The following is a 12,010-nucleotide window of genomic DNA, read 5'->3' as shown; positions in this document are numbered from 1 at the left end:
CTGAATCTGGAGGAGGCCTAAGGGGGATCTCAGCAGCTCAAGGCTATGGTGCCAGACAGAAGCACAGAAAAGAAATAATTAGCATAGGGCCAGGCCTGACCATTGCCCTCAAGGAGAAGGGGTATGAGTGGCAGGGTTGGAGCATCAGGGTAAGGCAAGTGAGCCCTCAGGATTTAGAATAAGGTGGTAGGCCTTACTATGTTATTTAGTATTGAATTTAAGTCCTAGCAAATGTAGTTTATAAAGACTCAAACTAATCCCTGCCCTACCAAAAATATTAAAAATTAAAACATCTTACACTGTGTGAAGATACAGGATGGTGAGTGAGGGAAGCAAAGGAGAAAAAAGGAAAGAAACACTTGGCATGGCATGGATGGTTAGATTTTTAAGTATATACCTGAAAGATTTCTTTTTGTTAAAAAACAACCACACATCCTTAAAATTCACACGATCATTTTCAATTTGTATAGATGCTTCTGGATTTATATTCAGCTATGCCTCATTGGAAAAGCAGCTACTTTTATGGTCTCTGATTCATCTAGTCAGCAAGGGACCTCAGGAGCCTTCCTCTGATTGTCCTAGGGAAAAATCAGTCTCTGTCCAGGGTAAAGGAGTTTCTGGGAAACTGTGCAGACTGACTTTGCTGAAGTGAGGGAACAGTTGTAAGCCTAACTCAGTTCCTTGTAGAAATCCCAGCTTTCTCTGGACTCACATTCTCTTCTGACCAGAGCAGCCTGCTCCTAGAAGCATGGACACGGTAGCTCAGGTCCACTACTGCTCAGCACTGGGAACTCCCAGCCAACCAAGTGCTGTTTTGCTCTCTCACCCACATCTGAGGATGAGGCTAGAGTTGAGATTGTCTAACTGTGCTCTACTTTGTGTCAGGGCTCAGCAGAAGTTTTCAGGTTATGGGGTTGAGCCACAAAATAGTTCTACTGGTGTAAAATATATGTGAATATGAAATTTTAAAAAATCCTCTGGACTTGAAATTGTGTGCTTGGGATGGGAAGGGAAGAAGACAAATTGGTTCAGACACTTTGGAAAGACAAATGGGTAATCAGCTTGGGCAGGCTGGACAGTGGAAAGAGGCCAATAGTGAGATGATCATAAAAAAAGACAGTAGTTTCCCTAGACAGGAGGAAAACCCCAAGCCTGGGGGCAAATGGACCATGTATGCACAAGTCTGGAAAAGACTCCACAGTCCAGCTGGTTACACATAAATATGCGTAGTGGGGCCAAGACACCCCAGCCATGGGAGGCCTCCTGTCAGTCAAAGCATGTAGACATATGAAGTACATGCAGAGGATGGGTACTTGTGGGTCACAAATCAAACTTCTGGGCAACTGTGGGAATTCCCAAGAACAGTTTCATTTGCCAAGAAGGAGGAGGATCATGAACAATTTCAGAATTTTAATAAGGTGGTTACTTTGTCCTATCGTTGGAAAAAATGAGAAACTAAGATTTAAACCACAGCATGGGGAATTTAAAACAGCTGTGAAGATTGTTGGCCACTGGAGAGAACAACCACAGGGTATTGCCAACTACAGAACAGAAGGGCATCCCCTTGGCTGTAGAGTTGGGAGAAAGGAACTGAGCCCAACTAGCTTCAAGATCCCTCCCGTGGTGGAGGTCTGATCATCCTAACCTCAGTGGCTCTGCTGTAGCCAGTCTGTGATGCCTGCTGTACCCAAGTTTTTCCTGGGGTGGCTATAGTCATATTAGCACTGAACACGAAACATCCTCAGATATAATTCTGAGATGAAATGGGGCTCTTGGTGGCTCCCAGCCAACCTGGTTCACCTGGATGGGAGGCTGGCACCTACTACATAGGGCAGGCCAGGAGGCAGTCTATCACTAACGACAGGAAAGAAGCAGGTGGGCTGCAGCTATAGAAGGACACACAGCCTTCATTGACCTGACCTATTTGGTTACAGGAAATAGTAAAATCTTTTTTTTTAAATATAATCTGGTCATAAATTCAATTTTAGGAAATAAAAGTGATTGTTAATGATAAGCTGAATAACGTGCTGGATCTAGCTACAACTGTCAAATTTTGGTGTCCCTCATAATGGGCAAGGAAGGAGGCCTGGCTGCTCTCATGTGTCCGTGCTAGCCCCCCCCCCCCAAAATACAATTCTTTTTCTGTCCCCAATGTCCACACTAAAGGGAATGGGAAGTAGGTATCTTCCATGGAATTACTTCTAGATTTCTCAAGAGAACTGTGCTTTCCCTGGGGTCCACATGGTGGGCGGGGGGTGGAGTTGGGGAATGAGTGAGGAACCATAAAACTTGAGCAGGTTCTAGGAGGCCTGGCCCTGAGCCACTCTATGGTTCCCTAGTCGGCCTCACAAGTTGGTCATCTGCCAGAGTGGTGGAAAAGGGTTAAGGGCTCCTTCTCACTCACTGCTGCCTCAGAGCTCCCTCTTTCCATACAGCTTTTCAACACCAGAAGAAGTGGGCATGATAAGGGGGAAGAAGTCCCTGGGCCCCCATATCACTGGCCTTTAATGGCTTCCAGTGCTGAAGCCATGGTCCTGATCATTTAAGAGGTAGGGAGACTCACACACCCTCCTTAGACTGCCTTCCCAACTGCTTCAAATAATACTGACTCTACCAAGAAACCCTAAATCATTTACTACCACTGACACAGATTTATAGATAGACACATTGGAAGTGTTTTTCAGCAATAAAACCATCAGGTTTTAAAAACTCTGAAAAAAGGCTGCAAATCTCAGTTGAACCACGAAGCAAAAACACTTAGTGATTCAGATTCATAGCACTGTTTTCTTTTTTAAAACAATTCAACAACGTGTGTGAACATTGGGTAAAATCATAGATTAATGATGCCAATCACTCCAGAGTCTTCAGTATGTGAAATACATCATTAACAACAACAATTAGGTCCCTGCTCCTAAGCCCTGGGCCATTTCCTCCTGTGAGTAGCTTAGCAACTCTGCCTTACAGGGCTGGAGCAAGCACAATATCACCTTTCTCCACTTCAGTTTGCTTGCAATATTCAAGCACTGATTTCAATGTCACAGATGGAAAAATAAGATTCATAGAACACAGTCATCATTCTACAGTATCCTTTTGAAACATTTACTAAAATCCAAATCAAAACTCATGTCTGTAATAATAACATTTGCAATGTGCTTTGTGTAAAATTTTATATGAGTCAGTTTTATGACTCTTGCCCCTTTTATACCACATGCAATGATTTTCACCTGACAGTAATAGCCAATAAAGGGCCTGAGAGTACTGCTTCAGAATAATGCTCTGAGGGCTGGGGATGTATGCCTAGCATGGGCATAGGGGTTCAATTCCTAGTACCCACCCCTGCCAAAATAAAAAAAAAAAAAGATAATGTTCTGAAATATAAATGCTCACTCCATTTCATGCTGCAAGAGTATAAGGTTCCAGAAAGGACAGTGGCATCTTAGTTTCTAACACTGGTGCCCAGGCTGACTTGATAAGCTGCTTTATTCTGAGAAGCAACACTTGGGAAGATGCAGCTTGCCCTGCTAACAGGTGCCTGCCCTGCTGGATATTCAGGGCACTTCTTCCTGGGTGCATGAATTTTAGCTCATGTTGTAAGCACATTTAACTGGAAGGATAGTTTCATGGTAGCTAAGAGAACAAAGCATGTGAGATGCGACAGAAGGCTGTCAGCATCAGCCCCTTCTCTTACTGGTGACCACTTTACAGTGGGCTCCAGCTCAACCAAACCTCACCGAAAGCCAAGACATCTAACAGGCCCTTTAGTTTCACTATCCAGCCCAGTGCTTTCATTCTCCTCATTAGGCAATATGTCTAAATTATGGAGTATTGAGACTTTTCTATGATTTTTTGGTCCTTCTTCCTAGCCCTAAGAGTCAGTATCATCCAGATCTGCACTTTTTTATTGCTGTGGTGCTTGCCCTGTGGCCTGTTAGGAAGAGTACCCAAAAGGGAGGAGAGCTGCTGGGAGCAGACTTGTGCCCAACTCTGTCATGGGAGCCAGCAAGGTGTCTACAGCCTTTACCAGGCAGGGCTCCAGGCAGCGGACACAGATCTGATCCCATTCATTTCTGAAGAGCAACACAACAAGAAGGGCACCTCTGTTTGTATGTGGGCATTTGTATTGTTCTGTGCTACTATTCTGGAACTATGTGAGCTCATCCAGCAAGGGGGGTCTGAGCTCTGATCTGAGGTTGGCCAGCAGGAGGAAGCAAGAACACGGAAGAAAGAGGCCAGGGACCTGGAGTCCAAGGACAGGGTGGGGCAATAATGTGGTACCTGCTTAGTAGGTTTGGGAGCCCTGGCTAATCATCTATGTTTGGGATCTAGAACACACGGGAGCTAATTCTGAATAGCAAGAGGTTTTCACATGTTATTTTCAACTGAAGCAATTTGGATGACAGGTCACATTAACTTTCAATACATTCCCCAAAGGACATGTTAAAGGGTGTGAAAGTAAACCCAGGTGGTTGCCTGCACTGCTGAGTTGAAAATTTTTAAATGAAAAGTACATGTATTTTAAACAAAAACTTTTAAAGCCTCAGACCTTAAGATGACAACTAAAACTGCTTTTTTTTCTTTTGAAAAATGCATATGAAATACAGATAATGGTTATAAAATGTAAACAGCAATGGTTAGATTCTGGAACACAGAGTCCACCACAGGAATTGCATCATGAGAGACTGAGTGCAATTAGTGACAGGAAGAGGGAAGGGCTGGGGGGAGAACTTGCAATGATGTGAGCAAGAGAACCGTGTCACTGGGATGCTAAAGAAAATCGACAGTGAGGATCTAAAAATGATGCAGCTTCTGAACCATGTTGTTACCACCTTAGAACCAAACAAATTTACATGGAAGGTCAAATTCAGTCCTTTAATTTTTGAATGAAGAATGAAAAAAAAATTAAGCAAAGCTTAATTCTCTTTCTCCCCACCCTCTTTTTTGGTGCTAATAGAGAAATATTAACGTACTCTCGTTTTCAGGTCTTAAAAGCCTTTGCATCATTTTTATTTTCAATAAAAGTGAATTATCTTTTACAAAACCATGGCGTCCTTGCAAAGTTGCATCACTGGGGCAGCTGAAAATATATTGCCCACGGTTAAAACAGACAAACAATTGGCTTGAAGAATCGTCTGGTGGTTCAGTGAAGAAGCCCCGAGTGCCCAATTAGTACCTCTGAAAAAAGTCCCCTCCCAGGATCAGATCTATCTTCAGCATCCATGAGAATGAGGAGGCTGCCTGCCAGATCCTTCCCTTTGCACCACCCATAACTGTCTGGTGACCAGTTATCCCACAAAAGCAGCTCCTTCCCCAGGCTAAGCCCAAGGGTCTGATACCAACTGGCAGATTCCCACCGTCTTTACCACAGTCTCCCCATCCCTACCCGCCAGAGTCCCCCACCCCAGGTTTGTGGTCCTCTCTTAGTCCTCAGCCCCTCCCTGGGCCACTCCCAAAGTCCCCTGAAGCTCTGTCCACCCGTGGGTCCTGGAGCAGCCCTGGGGACCCCCCAGCCTTGCCCCGGGGCCCTGGAGCAGGCTGAAGCGCAGCTACCTACCTTCTGGCCAAGGAAGAGGCTCTTGGTAGAGAGGATGGTGAAGCCGTCGGCCGGCGTGCCTTCTGTCGTGCTGTCAGCACTGGCTGCCTTGCTGACTTCTCCCTGCTTCTTCTTGCACAAACGAAGAGTCAGAATGAGAGCCAAAGGAGCAGGACCAACAAGTTTGAATTTTTCTTCAGGTTCTTTTTTTTCCCTCTCTTGCATGCTGGGTAAGTGCTCTGCCATTGAGCTACAATCCCAGCCTAAGTCTGGGCTTTTTTTAATGGGAATGCAGCTCAGAGGCCTTGCCCATAACATTTTGGAGAAGACAGGAAACTAAACCACAATCAACTCTCAGCATTTCCCACAGGAGGACTGCACACTTATTTTTAGGGCCCAGAGTTCCATTAAGAAGCAACTTAAAGGCAAAACTTCACTCTATTGTGATAGTTTAGAAAGAGAACCATTGTCAAAAATTAAGACCAAGTCAACATCTCCTCAAGTTTCTTTCCTTTCTAGATATCTGCACCATTCAAGTTTAAGAAGAAAATAGGTCTCTAGTCCTCAAAGTCCTTAACAAGCATCCCAAGGACCACAGGCTTGAACCTTCCCACCCAAGAAGGTAGGACTCTTCTACTTTCCTTCATAAAGCCCAGCTGTAAAGAAGGATGCACACGGGGCTGTTGGTATCCTGCCCACAGTGCCATGGGCCTTGGCATGCTCTGGGCCTCTTCCCCAGCACCATTCAGAGTGAAGTATGTGTGCACTGGAGTTCTGGAGGGCCTTCCAAGGGGCATATGCTGTCCATAATTTTAAATAAACCAATCTCCAGAGGATCATCTTCCTAAGGTGTTTTCTCTTACACATAATCTGCCCTAGGAAGGTTCTACACCTGGGGCTGAGGTGACACACTGGGTTCCTTCATAACCACCCTCTTCCCACTTCCCAGAGTAACCACCAAAAGAACACACTATTCTGGAGGTCAAGACATATGCTTTTTCATATTTCTGTTAAGAATGAACCTGTGATAGAAATGGATATTTGGTTCATTTGGGAATTTTAGCATTCAGATATATTGTAGCATAAGGATAGTGGGAATAATGGCAAGTTTTGTTTAGATACTTTCCCTTTAACCTTCCCCTAATCACTATCAAAAGGTACTTTACTCCCAAGGTATGGCCCAGTGGAAACAAAGGAAGAAAAGCAAGGCTAAGAAATAGGATGAGCATGGGCAATAACCTAAGGGAGGCACTGTGGCCTAGCCATTTGCATGTTCAGGATTCAAATTCATTAATGTGCATATTAAGTTTCACTTACATTGAAAAATAACACCTAATTTTGCTGGTGCGTTTAACAATAAGGACTACTTTGGCAATTAGGTTATTGACTTATATTCCATAAATTAAATGAACTCAATCTGAAGTTCCAAGGCTTTGATATAAAGAAGAAAAAATATTTTATCCAGAAATATGGGAACTGGCTGGCTAACAAACCCTTTCAAAGTCAGGTGTTTTTAATTTCACATTTTCAACAAAACAGAAGAAATACCTAATTGAGTTAACAGCTGAGAGACCATGGAAAAACAAACTGATGCAGCTTAGTTAATAGTACTGTGCCAAAGTCAGCTGCTTAGTCAAGACAACGTGTACCATGGTAGTATAAGATATTTACAATAGGGAAACTGCTGTTAACAGTGAGGGACATGCAAGGACTCTGTACTATCTTTGTAACCCTTTTGTAAATCTAAAACTATTCTAAAATAAAATGTTTATTAAAACCAATGGATAAGAGATTACTATGTGGCTGTTGGCATATATCAGAAACAGCAACATCACTTGGTCCCCTGTACTATCACAAAACTCTGTTCCCATTGACTTATCTTACTGAACAAGATTTTCCATGCACTTACATCTATAAATATACAAAAATAGGATGCCCATACTTTGTCTCATTCTAGCAAAAGGTAATATTCATCTTTGGATACTTAAACTAAACTGGGGAGAAAAATCTATATCCATCCATCCCATAATGTTTTTCCAATAAAATTTTATTTTTCCCCTAATACTTATTGACATTAGTAATGCACTGTTGGTTTGATCAAATGTGCATTATTAATAAAGGCATCAGCTATCTAATCTTGTAGAATTCGTACCATTTAGTGCTTTTATAAAAGGCCAAAATATTTTTCAAAATAAATTTTAAAAATCATTTTGTTGCAGATATCAACAGAATATTATAAGTACAAAGCATGTTAAATTAAAATGAAATTTTGAGGGTTAAGTGAAAGGGAAATAAGTTTAAAAAGAAATAATGTAAAATTTCTAACTATTATAAAAGAGCTTCTTTGCATACTTTTAAAACAGATGGTGTTTCAAATCAGAATATCTGGATTCCTGTGTGTGTGTGTGTGTGTGTGTGTGTGTGTGTGTGTACACACATGCATATATACACATTTTTTTATTTAAAATTTTTTTTTTAAGTACTGGGATTGAACCCAGTGGTAAGCTACATGTCCAGCAAGCCTCCTCCTTTTTCTGAGACAGTGTCTCACTAAATTGCTGAGGCTGACCTCAACTTGTGATCCCCTTGCCTCAGCCTCCCATGTTGCTAGAATTACAAGCTTGTGCTATACTGCCCAGCTCCACTGGATATTTAAAAAAGAGATGAAACAATTTTTAAACATTAATATTTTTTAAAAACCAAAAATTATATCCTTTACAGCTACTTAAATTCATTATGAAAAGTAAAGCTGTCAAATTATAAATTTGTATGATACAAAGATATTTCAAATTCTGGGGCTGGGGCTGGGGCTCAGTGGCAGAGTGCTTGCCTAGCATATGTGAGGCACTGGGTTCAATCCTTAGCACCACATAAAAATAAACAAATAAGATAAAGGCATTCTGTCCATCTACAACCACAAAAATAAAATTTAAAAAAAAGATATTTCAAATTCTTTTAGAAGGTAGGTAAGGCTTGAAAACCACTGCTCTCTTCTACCCAGCATAACACTATGCATTCAGAAGGTGCTCAGTAAATATACAGGAATAGAACAAAGATGTTCCCACTGGAGGATAAACAGATAGTATAAGGATTAGTGCTTCTACCCAAGGCTACAGGGATCTTTTTTTAAATTTTTTTTTAATTGGTTGTTCAAAACATTACAAAGCTCTTGACACATCATATTTCATACATTAGATTCAAGTGGGTTATGAACTCCCATTTTTACCCCAAATACAGATTGCAGAATCACATCGGTTACACATCCACATTTTTACATAATGCCATATTAGTAACTGTTGTATTCTGCTACTTTTCCTATCCTCTACTATCCCCCCTCCCCTCCCCTCCCATCTTCTCTCTCTACCCCATCTACTGTAATTCATTTCTCTCCTTGTTTATTTTCCCATTCCCCTCACAACCTCTTATATGTAATTTTGTATAACAATGAGGGTCTCCTTCCATTTCCATGCAATTTCCCTTTTCTCTCCCTTTCCCTCCCACCTCATGTCTCGGTTTAATGTTAATCTTTTCCTCCTGCTCTTCTTCCCTGCTCTGTTCTTAGTTGCTCTCATCAAAGAAGACATTTGGCATTTGTTTTTTAGGGATTGGCTAGCTTCACTTAGCATAATCTGCTCTAGTGCCATCCATTTCCCTGCAAATTCCATTTTTGTCATTTTTTAGTGCTGTGTAATACTCCATTGTGTATAAATGCCACATTTTTTTATCCATTCATCTATTGAAGGGCATCTGGGTTGGTTCTACAGTCTAGCTATTGTGAATTGTGCTGCTATGAACATCGATGTGGCAGTATCCCTATAGCATGCTTTTTTAAGGTCTTCAGGAATAGTCCAAGAAGGGCAATAGCTGGGTCAAATGGTGGTTCCATTCCCAGCTTTCCCAGGAATCTCCATACTGCTTTCCAAATTGGCCGCACCAATTTGCAGTCCCACCAGCAATGTACAAGAGTACCCTTTTCCCCACATCCTCACCAGCACTTGTTGTTGTTTGACTTCATAATGGCTGCCAATCTTACTGGAGTGAGATGGTATCTTAGGGTGGTTTTGATTTGCATTTCTCTGACTGCTAGAGATGGTGAGCATTTTTTCATGTACTTGTTGATTGATTGTATGTCCTCCTCTGAGAAGTGTCTGTTCAGGTCCTTGGCCCATCTGTTGATTGGGTTATTTGTTATCTTATTGTTTAATTTTTTGAGTTCTTTGTATACTCTGGATATTAGGGCTCTATCTGAAGTGTGAGGAGTAAAAATTTGTTCCAAGGATGTAGGCTCCCTATTTACCTCTCTTATTGTTTCTCTTGCTGAGAAAAAAACTTTTTAGTTTAAGTAAGTCCCATTTGTTGATTCTTGTTATTAACTCTTGTGCTATGGGTGTCCTATTAAGGAATTTGGAGCCCGACCCCACAATATGTAGATCGGAGCCAACTTTTTCTTTTATCAGACGCAGAATCTCTGATTTGATATCAAGCTCCTTGATCCATTTTGAGTTAACTTTTGTGCATGGCAAGAGAAAGGGATTCAGTTTCATTTTGTTGCATATGGATTTCCAGTTTTCCCAGCACCATTTGTTGAAGATGCTATCCTTCCTCCATTGCATGCTTTTAGCCCCTTTATCAAATATAAGATAGTTGTAACTTTGTGGATTAGTCTCTGTGTCCTCTATTCTGTACCATTGGTCCACCCGCCTGTTTTGGTACCATACCATGCTGTTTTTGTTACTATTGCTCTGTAGTATAGTTTGAAATCTGGTATCGCTATGCCGCCTGATTCACACTTCCTGCTTAGAGTTGCTTTTGCTATTCTGGGTCTTTTATTTTTCCATATGAATTTCATGATTGCTTTATCTATTTCTACAAAAAATGCCTTTGGGATTTTGATTGGCATTGCATTAAACCTATAGAGAACTTTTGGTAATATCGCTATTTTGATGATGTTAGTTCTGCCTATCCATGAGCAGGGTATATTTTTCCATCTTCTCAGGTCTTCTTCTATATCTTTCTTTAGGATTCTTAGTTTTCATTGTATAAATCTTTCACCTCTTTTGTTAGGTTGATTCCCAAGTATTTTATTTTATTTTTTTTTTTGAGGATATTGTGAATGGGGTGTTTTTCCTCATTTCTATTTCAGAAGTTTTGTCGCTGATATACAGAAATGCCTTTGATTTATGCGTGTTCATTTTATATCCTGCCACTTTACTGAATTCATTTATTAGTTCTAGTAGTTTTTTTGTAGACCCCTTTGGATCTTCTAGGTATAGAATCATGTCGTCCGAAAATAGTGATAATTTAAGTTCTTCTTTTCCTATTTTTATGCCTTTAATTTCTTTCATCTAATTGCTCTGGCCATTGTTTCAAGAACTATATTGAATAGAAGTGGTGATAGAGGGCATCCCTGTCTTGTTCCAGATTTTAGAGGGAATGCCTTCAATTTTTCTCCATTCAGAATGATGCTAGCCTGAGGCTTAGCATAGATAGCTTTTACAATGTTGAGGTAAGTTCCTGTTATCCCTAGTTTTTCTAATGTTTTGAACATAAAGGGATGCTGTACTTTGTCGAATGCTTTTTCTGCGTCTATCGAGATGATCATATGGTTCTTATCTTTAAGTCTATTGATGTGGTGAATAACATTTATTGATTTCCGTATATTGAACCATCCTTGCATCCCAGGGATGAATCCTACTTGATCATGGTGCACAATTTTTTTGATGTGTTTTTGTATCTGATTCGCCAGAATTTTATTGAAGATTTTTGCATCTAGGTTCATTAGAGATATTGGTCTGTAGTTTTCTTTCTTTGAGGTGTCTTTGTCTGGTTTCAGAATCAGGGTGATGTTGGCCTCATAGAATGAATTTGGAAGAGCTCTCTCTTTTTCTATTTCCTGAAATAACTTGAAAAGTATTGGTATTAATTCTTCTTTAAAGGTTTTGTAAAACTCTACTGTATACCCATCCGGACCTGGGCTTTTCTTGGTTGGTAGTCTTTTGATTGCTTCTTCTGTTTCATCCATTGATATTGGTCTGTTCAAATTGTGTGTATCCTCCTGACTCAATCTGGGCAAATCATATGACTTAAGAAATTTATCGATGTCTTCACTATCTTCTATTTTATTGGAATATAGGTTTTCAAAATAATTCCTAATTATCTTCTGTATTTCTGTAGTATCTGTTGTGATGTTGCCTTTTTCATCCCGTATGTTAGTAATTTGAGTTCTCTCTCTTCTTCTCTTCGTTAGCATGGCTAAGGGTCTGTCGATCTTATTTAATTTTTCGAAGAACAAACTTTTAGTTTTGTCAATTTTTTCAATAGTTTCTTTTGTTTCCATTTCGTAGATTTCCGCTCTGATTTTAATTATTTCTTGCCTTCTGCTAAATTTGCTGTTGTTTTGCTCTTCCTTTTCTAGGGCTTTGAGATGAAGTGTGAACTCATTTATTTGTTGGTTTTTTCTTTTTTTGAGGAATGACCTCC

At 40.5% G+C, this 12,010-nt stretch overlaps 1 protein-coding gene across 3 annotated transcripts in view; it reads right to left on the bottom strand.

Moving 5' to 3' along the window:
• The window catches only part of Macroh2a1 (macroH2A.1 histone), a 70,235-nt gene that overhangs the window by 19,119 nt on the left and 39,106 nt on the right, over positions 1 to 12,010 (bottom strand). For 2 of the 3 annotated variants that reach the window (XM_026398146.2, XM_026398144.2), the window contains exon 5: positions 5,552 to 5,662. In XM_026398146.2, coding sequence (XP_026253931.1) covers positions 5,552 to 5,662 — 111 coding nt within the window. The remainder of the gene's footprint in view (positions 1 to 5,551; positions 5,663 to 12,010) is intronic. The other variant, XM_026398145.2, reaches the window with a different exon arrangement.

This window comes from Urocitellus parryii, chromosome 1, assembly GCF_045843805.1.
Source record: "Urocitellus parryii isolate mUroPar1 chromosome 1, mUroPar1.hap1, whole genome shotgun sequence".
Classification (NCBI taxonomy): Eukaryota; Metazoa; Chordata; class Mammalia; order Rodentia; family Sciuridae; genus Urocitellus; species Urocitellus parryii.
Note: the sequence above shows the minus strand (reverse complement) of the source record. Positions and strands in the feature narration are given on the sequence as shown.